Source organism: Oreochromis aureus, linkage group 20 (assembly GCF_013358895.1).
Source record: "Oreochromis aureus strain Israel breed Guangdong linkage group 20, ZZ_aureus, whole genome shotgun sequence".
NCBI classification, from domain to species: Eukaryota; Metazoa; Chordata; class Actinopteri; order Cichliformes; family Cichlidae; genus Oreochromis; species Oreochromis aureus.
The window spans coordinates 29,169,318-29,187,046 of NC_052961.1; the positions used below are offsets into that span (position 1 = coordinate 29,169,318).

General features: G+C 38.1%; 1 protein-coding gene across 1 annotated transcript in view; it reads right to left on the bottom strand.

Annotated features, from left to right (window-relative positions):
• ctnnbl1 (catenin, beta like 1) overlaps positions 1-17,729 on the bottom strand; it is a 61,512-nt gene that overhangs the window by 32,836 nt on the left and 10,947 nt on the right. Inside the window, exons 7-11 of the mRNA XM_031728275.2 lie at positions 16,433-16,524; positions 14,826-14,898; positions 13,564-13,622; positions 12,798-12,946; positions 6,845-7,026 (exon numbers count right to left, since the gene is read on the bottom strand). Coding sequence (XP_031584135.1) covers positions 6,845-7,026; positions 12,798-12,946; positions 13,564-13,622; positions 14,826-14,898; positions 16,433-16,524 — 555 coding nt within the window. The remainder of the gene's footprint in view (positions 1-6,844; positions 7,027-12,797; positions 12,947-13,563; positions 13,623-14,825; positions 14,899-16,432; positions 16,525-17,729) is intronic.

The window sequence follows — 17,729 nt, forward strand, 5'->3', positions numbered from 1 at the left end:
CAGTAACTAATGCTTCTGTCCTATTTTTGTCATAATTGAAGCAGTCATCTGTTTAATTAGCATCTTCACGGTTCCTCAGATGAGTACATAAACAGGTATCTGAGAGTATGTTCTTGGAAGCAGATACGGATTTGTGGGCAGAGATGACAAAAATTAAAGTTAATTTATGCTCCTGTTGACAAAATGCAGGCCATCCTGATGACTTAACACACATGACATGTAAAATCTGTTTGAATATTTTGTGAGTTAAAATTATTTTTCTTAATACAGCTGTTCACACCAACCGCGTAATCTCCATAGAAGAATTTGCTGCATTCGTTTTTCTTTTAACCAAGCTTGAATTTTCAGATGCGAATAAACAGCTCTGACCAATCAGACCACTGTATTTGGGAACAAGTGTGCTTGCAGCTCAAAATGCGAACAGGTACTGGATATACAAATAGTAAAATAATACTATTTTACCTCAGACACAGATATATGCTGCTCTGGCTTAATTGACTCTCTGACATTGTTTTTCTGCCTCAAATGTGGTCCCAACTCTAACAACAAAAGCTCAGACTGCCCAACTGAGATCCTGAAATATGTACGAAAGCGGCCATGATAGAGCTTGAAATCCTGGATCAAACCATGAAATTCTCCGTGCTGCTTGCTTGTCTTGAGAATTGGATGAACCCAGAATCTCCATTTCTTCTTTTTTCTGTGCAGAAACACCAGGTCCAGCTTGTCATCACTAAATTTCAACTTTTCTTCACAGTGTGGTTTTGGCAGATGAATTTTCCACAAAAATGCAAGTTCATATCCAAAAAATCCAGAATTTAGCGCCACTTTTTTGCAATGGACTTGGTGAGTAAAAGGCCTTTAGAAGTTCCTCTGGAGGAAAAGGTCTGGAAAAAGAGACCAAAGGCCACATCTTCGGATTCATTCATTATGTTTCTCAGTAGGATTCTCAGACTTTGTAACACAGTTACAGTACAGTTTTACTTTATGGGAGCGGTTTTTGTATACAAAGTATATATAGTTCTAGTCTATATTTGTCAGAATAGTCATGATCACAGATGAACTGTGGTAAATTGTATGTAATTTGTATGGGACATCTAATGTTGTCCTTTCTGATATGTAGCAAACAATAAGAGGTCATTTACTAATGGAATTAACCAAGGACGCTGCCTGGTTGGAATGTGTGGTGGGACACTTGACGTCTGCTCAGCATGCATTTTTCAGACCATTTCTTTCAACGAAAAAAAAAAGAAAAGCAGCTGTCAGGTTAAATCAATATCTGACTGTGCTGGACACACACAGACAGCTCCACCAGGTAAGGTATGAGAGAATTTAAGGCTGCAGTTTTATTGCTTCTAAACAGCTGTTAAAGTGGAACAGAACAATCCAGAATGGGAAATCCAGTTAATTAGTAGTCTAATCTGATAGGCAGTTTCCTAAAGAAAACTATCAAGAAAGTTATTTACCTCTGTGTTGCAACTTGGAATTGCTCACAGCTGATGAAATGAAGATGCATGTTCAGTACTAAGAAAATAATGTCATCCCACAGTCAACTTATATCTTCAACACATCCTTTTTTCTTGTAATCACTGTGACGTATTCATGCTCCAGATATCAATAAAGTTGCCTGGCTAACACTACAGAAGACCAGAAGGGAAGGAAAAATGTTAATGTGTGATAATTCATTTTCAGAGACAGAGAAATGTGTTAAAAAGAGAGGACCGTAGAAGAAGCTGTGAGATTATTTTCAGAGGTAAGGACTGCTCAGTGAAATCTGAAACACTAAAAATCTAAAGGTTAGGTAAAGTTCTAAATTTAGAGATTTTTTACAATAGCTACAGGATTTATTGATGATCTGTTGCTGAATTTATGTATTTTTTTCATATAGTGAAAAACAAAAACAAAATGTACAACAGTTTTGTTGCATCAAAATACACTTTCGTGCAGGCTAAACTGGTTATTTTGCAGTATTCTGATGAAAACTGCAATAAAGGACCGGTACAGGGCTCTGGTGTTCTTGGTAAATGTTAGATTATATCAAGAGTAGCAGACATTAATTTAAATCTTGTTAAACTATCTAATTTACAAAGTGCAATAAAACCTAAAGGAGCAACAGCAGCACGGGTCAGCTGGTCACAACCTGTATGCAAAGAAAATAAACGTCCTGGAGCTCATGCTGCAATTTATGTGTCTTATTTCTAAGTGATTTTTTTTCCCTTGCTGCATTGTTACACCAGAGAACAGGGTTCACAGCTACCTGCCAAATCCCACTTTAACCCATGCTAATAACCCATTTCTAACAAACAGTATATGACTGCAGTGCAATCATTTTCTAAACACTACATTGGAAACGGCTGTGTTTATTACTTGCTACTACTACTACTACTACTGAGTAATACATTTCGCCTAAATGTTGTCCAAGTCCCTTTCTGATCAGTCTGTTGAAATAAACCGTTTATATACAGTACATGTAAATATACCACAGCACATTTCATTAAAGTTTACAGAGATAAAACATGATCCCCCCACAGAGGAAAGACCAAATATGAAGAAGATGTTAATTAGATATGTCTTTACACAAGGCTCAAACAGCAAATCTCTCCCTCTGAAATACACTAATAATAGGATTAACACAGCACGACTCCGACAACACAGTTTGCAATCATACTTGTAAAGTGTTACTGATACCAATCTATGCCTAAAATGTCTGTGCTGGGAGAAGGATGAATAAAGGAGATTTCTATTTGATTCTGGGCTTTTTTCCCGAAATATACAAGTTTCATCTTAGAATCTAGATAACCAAGTTTTTCCATTATAGTCACTTATCTAATGTCATATATTTTACTATGCATTCATGCTTTAAGAAAAAAAAATCTCATTTGTTAATATCAGAGAAGAGATGCTTGTGATAAAGTAATAAGATGATAGAGTTTGATGTTTCTTCTTTGTAATGAAATCTCTTATTGAGGAGGAAGAGGAGGAGTGGAGTTCCTTTCATAAAGGCATGCAGTTTCCATCAAATGGCCTATTCCATCTTTTATACCCACAACGTGTATATCTTGCAGACCTGCAGAGCCATAAAACATGACGGTGCTTCTAATACAGGTCTCTTTCTGGCAGCATGTCTCACTCATTACCTATAGTAGTGCAGTCATTAGAAAATAAGGGTCGCGATACGGCCGTTCGCAGCACTAGAAGGTGTTTGTGTGGCATTCAAAATGTATCATGCACAAAGGCCTCTGTTCCCTCTCTCGCCACCAAACAAACACGCACATGCACACAAGTGCACACACACACAAAAAAAACACTTTTCTGAGTTGGAGCCGGAGAAAGAGCTAGGACTATTGTGCCTCGCCATGTAAATTAGTTGTTTACTTCTGTTCCCTCCCGCACTCGCTCGCATCATTAGCCACCTAAATATAACAACCGGCTGCCACCAATTTCCATCATACAATCTCATTTCACTGGTAATGACAGAGTACATACACCAATAAACCGAGACCCTAAAACAAGGTGAATGGCAGTGTCGAGACAAGAATACTTATGAGCACAGAAATGTAATTTGTTGTTTGGGTTTTTCTTTTTTTCGCATCTTTTCAGTGTTTTCTCGCCACTTGCAATGTCTCTATTAATTATGCCATTCTGTGTGCTAACTTGGTCTGACAATCCCTGGTCATTTGGGCTGTGCTAATTTCACAAAGGATTTCACGGGGATCAGTCTTCACAAAAAGGTTTATGATAGAGAGAGCAATAGAGTGAATGTAACAGAGGGGACTGTGGATAGAAGGACAGCGAGGTGCATACCTCCTAATTACTTCTGTTTGAAGCGCGTGATAGTTAATTAATCTACACTGTTATTATGTTATTCCAGAGAACCACTTGAGTCACAGCATATTCAATTAGAAGTCTTACGGAGAAGGAGGGTTCACTCTTATATTGTGACAGGCAACTCATTACATCTATTGCTGTTTGACGAATCAATACAGACGTGATAGGGAAAGTTACGCAGGTCCCATTTGTAACCACAGAGAATAATAACAGTAATCATGTGCCAAATATCAAACTAGGAGCGCTATATTGATTCTATGAAGTTATTTTGAGTCCCCCTCCCCCCCATACCAATGATTATGTTTGCATTTGAAAAACTAAATAAATAAATAAAATAGTAGAGATGCACAAAATCAGAATTAGTCTGCTTCATGCACAGTGGTGGAGGCAAACAGCTGTCCACACAAGTTCAACAAAGTAAATATAAGTAAAGTAAAAACGTAGCTAAAGCAACTGGTGTGCCACACACCAGTTGCAGGAAATGTGTGCAGTATTTTGGTCTTGCTGGTATAACCTTTTCCTCTTTATCATTAATAGAACTGTTGAACTGTTAAGAGAAATGTAGAAATTTGTTCGAGTGAACCATCCTCTTTGTAGCTTTGGATAAAAACATGGAAGATTAAGTTAGATTAACTGGTGCTTCTAGAGTGCTTTTCCACGCTGAGCTTTGAAATGTTCTTTACTAGAAGCAACATTCACTGATTCATACACACATTTAATACAGCACTTTGATCTATGTGTTTAAGCACTCTATAGCTACCACTCCAAGCGATGCTTTCGAAACTGAAGGAGCCAGGGATCAAACCACTCACGTTTGCATTAGTGGATGGCTTGCGACACCTCCTGAGACATAGCCACCCATTTAATTAAAAGACCCCACATTCCATAGGAGGGAAACTATTTTAGCTCTCTAAATCTAAAAATGTAATACTTTGAACATTTTTGCAGTTTGCAGTTTACAAGAGAAGTTGAAAATCTTGACATTTAAGAGAAATGCATTTAGAGCATATGTAATAAATTCCACCTGCCTACTTCCACCTTCAGTAGGAACTGTTCTGCATTTATGCTTATTAAAAAAAAATAATAATGTCATGTAATGATGCCTATAAAAAGGACCAGTAGTAATTCCCCAGTTTTTCCCTTGAAGACCACAAAACAGCCCAACTGAGTGTTTGATTTGGCCTAAAAACATCATTTTGGGATTCTGATCTTGACCTCTTTAATTACTCCATATCACACTGTTGATCTCCGAACACAGCTTATGTTGTCAAATACTAACCCATGAAGACCACATTTGTCAAAATTCAAGGGCTGGGAGAAGCTTGGGGATGGATTTCCACATTAGTCTTTTAAGAGTATGTCTGCCCTGCCAGAGGCTTCAACACACTGAGGGGGGGCTTTATTATCTTGGTCCTGCTCTTCAAGGGGGTCAAAGGTTAATTTATCGAGTCCCTGGGTGAAAACGGGACACAATGGAAGACAATTTGTTCTTCTCTGCAGAGCTAGCAAGCCCCAGCTGACATATGAAACCTAATTAATACGAACAGAAGGAGAGGAAGGATTTTACGTCTCGGACGTTGATAATCAAACAAAGGGCAGAGAGATGGACAAGCTGTCTACCTCTTCTTCTTTCAGTCTCCTCTCCATTTTTACTCGCTTGTCGTGTATGACACGAACCTACGTCTCTCTCGCTGTCTCTCGTTTGCGCTTCCTATCTCTCACTCAGAGACAAGAGAGGTTCGAGAGCACAGGCAGGAAAATCAATCAAGATTGGATTGATAGTGTAAACTGACAGGCCGAAGAGGTAGCAAACCATGATACATGAGCAGATTAGGACTGAGTGTGCCTGCAGGAAATGAGTGCGACTAGACGTTGCAGAAAACTAGAAAACAGGAGCAGAAACAAGTGACCTTGGCTTGATTACTATAATCATTTCAATTAGCATGGTCAGCAAAATGTTTTGTTTTTTTTAATTTGACAAATAACCAAAATTATGAAGACTGTTAGGCAAAGTAGCCCCAACACTTTTGATCATCATGTAGACGATCTTGAACAAATTTAGATTGTAATGCAAAATAAGTACAAGCTATGTAACATTTCTGCCTTGCAAATGACTTTTTGCACTTGTGTAAATGGGCACTGTCAGCCTTTGTTCTGTAATGTTGCTGTCAATTTCTTGATATTTATTTATAATCACATCTGTCAACCCTGAATATTTATTACTCTGTGACTTGTATATATTGTGCTATTCCTCATATCTTAACATACTGTGTTGATAAATAGTCTAGTTTGTTTTTGTTGATGCTACTGTACTGGAGCAACTGTAACCCACATAATTTCCCTAGAGATTAATAAAGTATTCTGATTCTGAAGAGTCACCATAACTTTAAAAAGAGAGCTGCTGCCCCTCATACAAAGGTTTAAAGAGGGACATGTCTTTTCTGGTATGGTCACAATAAAAAATGAACCACAGTTTGTTTAGTTCTGTGAGCAGCCGAGTTCATCAAAGCTACAGTGTTTTATCATTTAGTCCCAGTGCCCACTTAAAGCCTAGAATCACAATAAAGCAATTCAGTTATGTTCAACTTTATTCAAAACAATTATCTTTAAAACATCACAATATCTGTTTAACTCAAAGAAGAAAAAAAATTGCAAAAAGTTTATGAGACTAACATTAACCAATTTCAAGGCTGGATCAATTTAATGCCTTTTCCCTGCTCTCAAACACTGTGCCTTGTAGTCATTTGAAAAGTGCCACCACGAGGAGTCATGAAGTACTGACACAGTGGAAAAGTCAATACATTGGCACCAGTGTATTGATAATGTCTCAGAGAAAATAAAACCAAAAACAGTCCCATCAATATTTTGTCCCCCTAGATTTTACGCAATTTAGAAATGTTGCAATAATTTCTTTTTCATTGCTTGAACCAATATGTCACTCTACTCCAAGAGGTCAAAACAAGGTAAAAAGATTACAGCTGAGCACAGCCTCGCTGACCTGCTGTAATTAGTAACTGACCTTCATGCTCCCTCTCTGAAACGCCAGTTTTTCTCATCTTCTTGGGAGTTTTCATGAAAAGCGGGAAGATTGTTCGCAACCCCAAGATGTCCACAAATTTATGGCAGTTATCTGTTCCCTCTGGTCCAATCATTCCATGGTCCAGGACCTTCAGAGCACTGGTCCGGGACATCTTCTTTTCTCTGCAGGATAAAGAAGAAACACTGAATAAATCTTAAATACAGGCTTTTTTATTTTGTCCTGGAAAAGTCTAGCTAACGGTATCGAGACACCGATAACAGACGTGCCATTTTTTAAATGCATTTATATCTACATGAAATTTCAGCCTTGAGGTGCATGTTCTCATTTCTAACAGAAAAACAATATATATTTATTCATTTATTTATTTACATTATCACTAGAATTAACAGATACAAAAAAACAAGGCATTTGACAATTATGCTGCTGGAAATTTTAAGCACTTAAAATAAAAAGTGGACTGCATGAAGAATCACTTGTGCAAACACTTTTGTTATCGAGCACCACATAAAAGTGATTTCAGCTTTCTTCTGGCTTTTGGAATTTTCTCTTATCTGCAAACAAAACATACAAGTGATCCAGACCTAAAATAAAAGAATACTTTTTTCGCTGTTCCCCTCAGCATGAGGCTTTCCAATTTACTGACAAATACTTGGCGTTTTTGCGTGGCAACTTTAAACTTCTGTAGTGGTTCAGAAAATTCCTCAAACAGCTGCCTGACAATCCTTGCAGCACTGTTAAAACAAACTTTCTTTATGGTAGCTGTAGGTGTTGTTGATGGTTTAGCAGTGCATAAACATATAATATTCTCTTTCAGTATCTATATGACTGTCACATCCCTCTCTTCAAAGCCAGGGCTTGGTCTAAACAACTCTTAACATTTCATAGCATTTTACAGACTAAAAATCATATCTGACAAACACACAGCTGCTTTATATTTGATTCACAACAAATAAGTGCAGCTTTAAAGAGCTGATTTGTACAACTTGTAGAACAACACACAGTATTAAGCATGAGAGATTTGAGACGTTCAGGAACGTGCAAGCTTGCTAAGCAATAATGAAATGTTGCCTATATTCTCCAGTCACATCATTTATTAAGTTGTATATCACTAAAGGCTGTCGGCCCAATGTAATGCATGAAAACTCATATATGCTTTTACTAATAAAAGAATAAGAGTAAACATGACAAGATGAATTGTCATCTGTTTTTCATCATCAATTTATTGTAGTAATAACGAGGATATGCTGTTCTCTTCTCTTTGCATCAACCCTGTCGGCTCTACACACTTCTTGTAGGAAATGTAGCTGTCTATCAAAGTGTCACTTCCTCCATTCCCACCAATGACAGATGACAGTGTTTATCTCACAGGAGGGACACATATTTCAGGCAGTTGTGTCTGGTTCTGCAGACAGACACATTATATATGATGGACGGCAGTGAAGGGCAAGGGGGAGCGATATGCAGTGTACTTTCAGAAGGAAACCTTCTGAAGGGAAGCCAATTCAGCTAGCAGACAGCTGACTTAACTCAAAGTCCTGGTGTCATGAACTACTCTGCTGTCACATAAAAAATGGATTGTGGGTTGTATCTAGTGGATACAAGCATGACAGCAGCAGTATGTTTTCGATTTCAGTCAGATTCTAGATTAGACTAAACTGAAGAACAAAGTCAAAGAACCTGGAAAAGAGTTTATTAACCTGAGCAAGACAGTTACGAGGATTGATCAGAAAATGGCTACATCCCACTGGAAAAGACAGGGAACTACATTAAAGAACTTGTATGAATGCTGATGCATTTAAAAGTCTTACTGTGTGTTTGTAAAACAGCTCTGATAAAACAGTTTCAGTGGCGGGTCTAACAAATATTAAGCTCTGCCAGGAATTCATCAAGACACCAGGTGTCAAATCTTTTATGTTATATGAGGCTGAAGAGGTCTGAAATTGAGTTTTTGATCGAAGCGTCACAGCGAGTAGAGTAGCTTTTCATTGTTTTTTTATTCTCTTTATCTTGATTACTTTGTAACTCAAAGATCAAAAACACTACATTTTGTATGATGTGGGGTTATTTTGTTAGGCGTGTTGGCAGTTTATCATAAATATAAGGAAAATATAAGTGATCTGGTGTTTAAAGTGGATCTTTATTCTAATTTAATTCTCTCTTTTAAACCACACCTAGCTTTTTTATGATTCACAGTTTAAAATTATTCTTATTCATCTTATACTGGACCTTAGTGCAAAGCCTGATGGTTAATCTAACAGAGCTCCAGCATTGCTCTGTGAGGAGAGGAAACCTTCCAGAACGCCAACCATTTCTGCAGCACTCCACTAATCACTTTTCAAAATAAGGCACATGACAGCCCAGCCGGAGTTCACCAAAAGGCACAAAGGACGCGCTGACCATGATAAACAAAATTCTCTGGTCTGATGAAACAAAGACTAAACCTGTTGGCCTCAATGCCAAGCGGCATGCCTTGAGGAAACCAGGCACCACTCATCACCTGGTCACTGTGATGCATGGTGCAGGCAGCATCACGCTGTGGGGATCTTTTTTGGCAGCAGGAACTGCAAGACGAGTCATGTTCAAGGGAAAAACACAGAAACATCTTTGGTAATAACCTTCTCCAGAGCACTCTGGTTAATCTTCCAACTAACCTAAGCACACAGCCATGATAACAAAGGGGTATCTTCCGCACCATTCTGAATGTCCTTGAGTGACTTTGCCAGATCGCAGATTTGAACCCTATTAAACATCTCTGGAGAGATTTAAAAATGGCTATGCGCCAACGTGCCCCATCCATCCAAAAAAGTAAAATAGGAGAAACTGCCCACTACTTGTAGTTTTGGAATAAAGCTATAACATGACAAATTATGTAACAAGTGAACCACTAAGAATACTTCTTATTTCCTATACTGGGTCTTTTTTTGACCTAGAAGTGTCAGCTGGAAGTCAAGACAGTGAAAAGTTAATGAAGTTATGTTAAAATTATTGAAGCGTTCATCTTCAGTAAGGAGCAGATGAGACAAATGTTTCCATCATCCCGCTGCTGCAGACGTGTGTGTGTCTCTATATCTGTCTGTCGATAGATATGAATGAATGAACAAAAGAACATAAATGTGATTATTGAGAGGTACATATTCAATGCAGGCCAACAGCTTGACTATGATATTGACATGTTGTTAGGGAGGTAATGAAAACATGAAGACTGAGGGCTGCAGCAGGATTATTTAATATGATAAAATGGAAGTTTTCTCTGTACAAAGTTAGTGTCAAATAAAGGTCATCCTTGCACAATGAAGTGCTCATAAGTGAAAAATTACAAAACTCATTTCTTTCTAAAGAAGACATTTACAACATACCCAGAGTTATATATTCTGCTCCATCATATGTTGTTGTAATTACTGCGCCATCTCCTTTTCTGACTCTCTCTCCCTTCCCCTGGTAGATGATTTACCAGAAAAGGGGTTCTGCATTCCAATAATGAGATATTGATCGAAGCATTAAATCTGCGTGACCAGTGATGTGATTATTAGCACAATAATGCAGAAGCTGTGAAGGTTTCATAAAGGCGTGTAATGCGTCTTTATGAGTCTTTAAGGTCACATCTCTGCGGTGCTGCACTCGACCAGCTGTTGATTGATTGGACTGGCAGAAACGGCAGGCATAGAGTAGAGGCACGCAAGGAAAGCTCTGCCAGAAGGGCCCCATTCTATATAAAGACATTTAATGTTTACTTTTATATCATTGAAGAAGTCATTTAAAGTTTCACTTATAGTACTTCTGTACGTTACTACACTGAGAACAAAATTCATACACCAAGTTCTGTTTCTGGATTTGTGGAAGTGATACTGTTCATTGGTACTTAATATTGCAACAAACATGTTCATGTACGATATCTATGATGCAGATGAAACTAAACTGTCGCCAGGTATATGGCAAGTAGCGTCACTAAGTTTTATCTATTCACATTTAATTAGTTCTCATGTAGCAATCACTGCATTTGCAGTAATTCACCCATATATCAATTTTTATGGCAGAGCACTAAACCAGTCTAATTATTAAAACGAGTGCCCCGTCTCAACTGCACAGGACTGATGACTCTGCTTTATGCCTCAGTCACACTAGAGTAACAATAGGACAGCAACTTACTTGCAGCTTGGGGAGGTGGGGGTTCCATTAAAACTGTTTGCATTCAGCAACCAGTTGCAAGTAGCTGGTTTCCCAGAAGCTGAGTGAGACACATCTATCAGTCTGAACTGGGGGAAACAACTCAGCTATTGCCATTTGGTTGGAGTTTGGTTATATTCCTATAATGAAAGCAATGCTGCTGTGTCTGTCATTTTGCAGTTAAACTGTGTTCCTACAGCACCTACATAACTATTTTGTGTTTCTGTTTCAGATTTATGCGGTTCCGATTGGTTTCTGAATGTAAGCAGTTTGAATTTCTGTGTATGTAGACAACAGCAGACTTGCAGTTTCACAAATTTATCACAGTTAATTGCTGTATTATCCTAAAGAGACTGCATTTAATTGCCACCTTGACCACCTATCACAAACTGATAGCAGAATGACTCCATCTTTTTTGCTTTTTCATTGCCATTTTGAAACACCAAGCTGCTTTCAGAACAGTAACTGACTGCAGAGTGGTCGCAGTCAGAGCAATTCTTTCAAAATGCGACAAGACTTTAAGTTCATTACACATGGGTCTTGCTGTAGTATCTAACAACTGTTTTACCTAGTGAGACTGTAGCATAAGCTACAGAAAACAGTATAAGCTGTAGATTACAGTATAATCTAAAATTGAAAGCCGTCATAGCACAAAGGTTGAGATTTTGCAGCAAACATTTAGAGCTCTAAAGTCCAAGGTTTTCTAAACCTCACAAATACATGAAGGAGTTCTCTTAAAATTTCTTGTTCCTTAAATGTTTTCTTTTTCTCTCTGTGCGAGCTATAAGTTCTGCATTAGTAATTATTAAAAAAATGTGGCTTTTCAAATATTTCCATCTTTCCTTTCAATATAAGCATGGTTACAAGTACTACTACTACTAAAAAGCTTAAAATCATTTACTCAAAACTGTGGTAGAAAAAACTAAACTGCGAAAATTTGCATTATTATGCTAATCCTATGTGAAGAATATTCTAATGATGATAATAATAATAATAATACTAATAATAATGATAACAATAATACTGACTGCATGATATAATGATAACACTACTACTACTACTACTACTACTACTACTAATAATAATAATAATAAGGATAAGAATAGTTGTAGATTTTTACTGTTATGATACCCTGTTGCCAGGCAAGGACAAAATTTAATAAATAGAACCTTGAATTGCCTGAACTCTGTTTTACTTTGGAATTTGACTTTTCTAAAAGGTTGTATGAATGATGGACAAAACAATAAGCACCAAGTTTTTACAAGTTGCATCCATATGTTGTTGTAAAGAGAAGCTAGTATGACAATATCAAGTTCCAGAAATATCACCGTTTCCACTGTAAGATTAAAAATGCTTTGCAAGCAGTAGTTATTATCACGGCAGTAAATGATAGCACTACCTTGCCAAACAAAAACACTAACTGGGCAGATGCTGTGAACAGCAACAGTTAACATGAATGAACTGTCAAAGAGGCCCACCAGCAAGCACTCAATTTGTAGAGAAACTGGGAAGTAAAACATCGTAGTGACATCTGCAACAGCAGGAGAGTGAAAGCTGATTTCTGTAGAGGGTTAACAAGACTGAACCTAAATTACACTTGGCTTTAGCGTGCAATCTGTAGCTGAGTATCATAAGAAAAAAAGTGTGTTAATGTGAGATGCAGACATTGTGGGTGGCTCTCAGCCAGGTGAAAACTAAGCATCTACAGCATGAAGCCATCAGGGAACGTTCCACTTCTACATTTCTACAACTTCTCACGTAGCCTCACCTCAGCATGAGATTCATCAGCTGAAGCCCTTCACCTCTGAGGAAGCGGTCACGATTGGAGGGCAGCATGAGGCAGGAACACAGAGCGTCAAACAGGTTCTCCATCATCTCCTGCTCTTCAGCTGTGGACGGGTTGTGACGCTTGAACACCTGGAAAAGGTAGGCGGGAGAACAAAGGAAGCATTTTGAAAGGATACATAATATGCACATTTCTAAAAATTTACCACGGATTTATGCTTCAGCAGGAATTCTACACCAGGGCTCCGGTGTAACCTCAAACCCCTCTGGTGTAAACTAATGTGCACCTCCCTAAAAACTACACATCGACTCAACGCAGCACTCAACTATTGTGCTTGGGCTGTTCAGTACTGTCGATAATTATTGTTTCAGTATAACAATTAATAACCATAACATCAAAAGCAGGACTCACAAATGTCAGCGATGACGTTAGGCGCTTACACAGGTTACATTATAGGCTCTACAAAGATTTACACAGCAGTCTAAATCAGGGCTACTATATTTGACATTCTAATATGGTTTTTTTAAAAACATTAGCCGTCCTCTAGGATCAAAATGAGGCATTCATGTGGACCTGTATAGTACTGTGTGGTGGAGCTCTAGTTAATTCTTGGATCTGGAGAAGCTCATATTAGAGAAATACTAAAGCTTCACCCGTGTATGCCTCAAAGGGCTGTTGGGAAAATATGAAGGGTAGTGCACAGAAGAAACTAAAAATAGAAGGAAAAAAAAAAAAGCAAAACTCTTACAGATAGTTGCTGCAGTAACACATCAATGCCATCCATCTCACCCAGTAGTTCTCTGGTATCTGTGAAGGAGAAAAATAAAAAGGAAAAGACAGCAGGGAGATCATGTCGAGATGGTGGCAAAAAAAGACATTTAGTGAGCAGCAGGGAGGACAGAAAGCAGGAAAAAGCATGTTTAAGTGGACAGAGAGAGAGGAAAACAAGAGAAATGTGGGGACGACAGAAGTGCTTCAGAGGCATAAATACTGAGGAACACAACGGCTACGAGGGACCTCCAGAGAGTCAGCAAATGAGGAAAAATGAGGGCATTGAAAAATACACATCCTCACAAGTTATTCCACGTAGACCTGAGCATTACACAACACACCTCTGCTTCTCAGCAGACCCCACACACTAACACGTCCTATAAATTCACATTAGAAAGTGGCACACATAACACTAATAATATTTTGTGCTATGACTTTTTTCCCCCCTTTACCTTTCTTTGTTAACTTTACAATAAACAGCTGAATGAGCTGGAGAACATGATCAATTTTCATGCTATTTATGGACTGGGATGGGACGCTGAATTTTAAAATGCACTCTTTCGGAGTCCAGTTTTAAATCCAATTCAACATTAAAATTAGCACATCAAGGCTCTTTCCAAACTGGCATTTTCTTAGCAGCTGTGTGATTTGCCTTATTCTTACTTCAAATAAGGTACATCATTTCTGGCAGCATTTCTCGAAAGAAAAAAAAAATGTTCTTTTGTAAAAGAACATTTATTTTTTTTTTAGATTTACATTATATTATGTGTCTGAAAGGTAAGTGGAATAGGATGGAGGCAGCACGAGTGAATGAGAAGGGTGGTGAGCTTAAAATGAGACAACTCCAGCTGAATGTCAATGTAACTTGTACCATTAACAATTACTTGTTTAAGGACCAGATAGTTCTGTGGCTATGTGAGGCTCTACTGGCTTTTTAGTGTTAGCGGGAAAGACGGCAAATGCACAATGAGAACGAGAAACATTAAAAGGTAACATGAAGTCATAAAGTGGTGGAAGGAAAAAGAAAGGGAGAGAAAAGAAAAGGTAACACAGGAGAAATATGCAGGGAGGGAAAAGGGAGCACGGAAAGGGCACAATAAGATAAGGCTGCGACAGACCATGACTAAGCCTAAACGCGCAGAAAAAAGGAATGAAAAGAATGGAAATAGGTTGGCAAAAATATGAAAGATAAACTAATATCATTTGGAATCCACAAACCATTTAGTGAGACACACTTACTGTCATTGTTCTGAAGCAAGATGGCCAGGATTTCACTGCAGTAAAGCTTGTTAGCATCAAAAGGCATCTTTGCCTTAGAGGGAGAGGGAAAGAGACCAAAATCTAATTACTACTCATCTTGAGAAGCTGTGCTTAGTTTTCGGGTGGAGGCTTGTGGTTTTTATGAGAATTTGGAAATCAAAACATATTCTATAACAAACTTGTTTGTTTCTTTCTTTAAACTGAAATTTTTGCTTGTATTTTCTGGTTTACAGAAACTCCAAATAAAAAAAATTAACAACAACAACAACAACAAAAAAAACACTCAGAGAACACAAACCTCCACCAAGGCAGCTGACTCTCTGGGCAGTATTTGTATTACATTTTGTGTATATTCATTTTGTTTTCTTTGTTCTTTTTAAACCTGCTTTAAGAAGTTTGTAGTAAAAAGCGCAGCATGACACATGTTAGCTTTACACCAACATTTTGTAGGAGTAGGTAATGATAACAGGCATTGATTTGTAAATAACTGGACATGAATAACTTCATCTTATTATATAATATTTTCCTACGTACATTTCTAACTAACTCTGCAGCTCATTCCCGTTCTCTTGACAACACGCTCTTTAAAGATATGACATATTTTGAGGTCAACTTGAAAGAAAGGCAGATGTGAAGTTTAAAAGTGACATCAGAGGTATGTGACATGATATATACAGTCGATCTATACCAGTACCATTTCCTAAATGTTGCCAATCTAAACAAAGGCAGTAGGACTTTAAGTACAGTTTTAAAGAATAAAGGCATTTTATGGAGGTTTGACCTTATCTGACCGTGAAGAAGAAATCAGAGAGCTAAAGTAGCGTAGATCATAACGTAGATCATTCCCTATATGTCATCAAAACAACAATGGCAGTAAGAAATATAGTTTTAAAATAGCTCTTTGGATTATTATCACTTTCACCTTCAGATCAATCAACTGACCCTGAAGGAGAGGTCAGAGGTCATATGTGACAATATGTTACACTGTACTTTCTGTGTATTGACAATACACACCACACTCCATTAAATAATTAAGTTGACCTCGAAGACCTTGGTGGATCTAAGCCTAATTTTAACAGTTCACATGAGCTCACTATACACAACAATTTCTATGAGAATTAATTCACACCTAACACCTTTAGGAACAAGATAGCTTAATACCACGTGAAGGTTTTGAAGTAAAAGAAACTACAGGCAAATGCTAACTCTACATTGAAATATTGGTAAAGAAACTCCATAACACAGAAGTCAAGATGATGCCATATTTTATCCTCAAAATATTTAGTTTTAGCTTGGGTCTAAAAATCGAGAAGGACGCTGAAAACTCTCGATTAGTTTTTGATATTTGCTTAAGAACATGATGATGACATCATTTAATGTGATATGTATTTAGTCTCAATATCTTGCAACAACAAATAATCATTAAAAAGAAATGTATTAATTCAGATAGACTCCACCGTTACAAACTTCTAAGTTGACCTCCTGGTGGAAGGAATTTAAAAAAATGAATCAAATCATGCTAAAAACCTGACAAACCAATCACGTACCCTTTTTGGGGCAACTTAAAACAATATTCCCATTCTTACCTTGATTCTCTTGAGCAGCCACTGCATGAGTCCCTGCTGGGCAGCCTCTGTGCACATGCCTGGTCTGAACTCTGCCATGTTCTCAATGATGGCTGCAACACACAACACCATAATTCAGCCTTTATTGTTAATATCAGCCCTTCCTTCTAAGTAAGTTTCTAAAAGGATTTCTGATAGAGATCAAAATCTGCCAGATTGATATCGAAACCAATGCCAATCTTATTCAATGGATTAAGAATTGCCCGGATGTGACTAATCCACTTTCTCCCCCATTATAAAAACATGTCTTAACATTTATGTTTAATCTGTGTTGCTCTGGGTTCCTTTGCGTGCAATGTTGTTTTAGTACAGTGGTTTTATTTCTAAGCCTAATATCAAAATCAACTATTAGTCAAACATCATTGCATGCAGTTTAATAGAGGGTTAATCTGTTTTCTGTTCCAGCTTCTTCTTTAATGTTATCATCAGAAAGACTTGATGTCTCCATCAGAGCAGACTAAGTGCAGAGGAGGTCGGAGAGAGCAAAAGACATTGTGGGGTGTTCAGGACACCAGGGGGAAAGAGGAAGATTAACAGGAAGGAGGGCAGAGGAAAAGCAGAAGGGAGGGAAAAGGGGATGGGAAGACAGTGTCAGGGATGAAGGATGGAAAACAGAGTGAATGAGGAGATAACAAGATGACAAAGGGAAGAGAGTTTTGCGAGAGCATAAAAACTGAAATAAAGCAAAAACATCTGGAGAGAACAGCTGCAGATGACAGAGAAATGATTGAAAGAGTGAAACAGGGGATGAAGTGACAGGGTGCTGAGGGAGAGATGGGCCTTTATCAGTGATTCAAACAGAGCAGACAGACAGCATCCTGGAGGACAGCCGGCTCAGAGCAGAGAGCAGCCAAGGCAGACAAAAGGCTTATTCAAGCTTGGAGAGCTCCCTTGATAACTCGCACACACAAACTTGAGCAGAGGATGCACAAGCACTGCCCCCACGATATAACCCTCATACACAGAGCCAAGCACACACACCTAAACAGCCCTCTTGACACTCGGCCTCAATCTGGCAACAAAGAGGAAAAAAATCGTCTCAGTAGACTCATTCTACACAAAAAGAGCTGAGAGGCAGAAAAGTCTGATTCATGTGGGGCTAAATACAGAGACCAGGACTTTTCAAACTATCTGCTGGCCCATGCCCTCTCCAGGACCTTGTGTATACAATTATTACTCCCCAGAAACTCTTATGACTTTTATGGGAGGCTCTGAAAAGGTATAAAACCTCCAAAGAGTTGGTGCTAGACATTGCGAG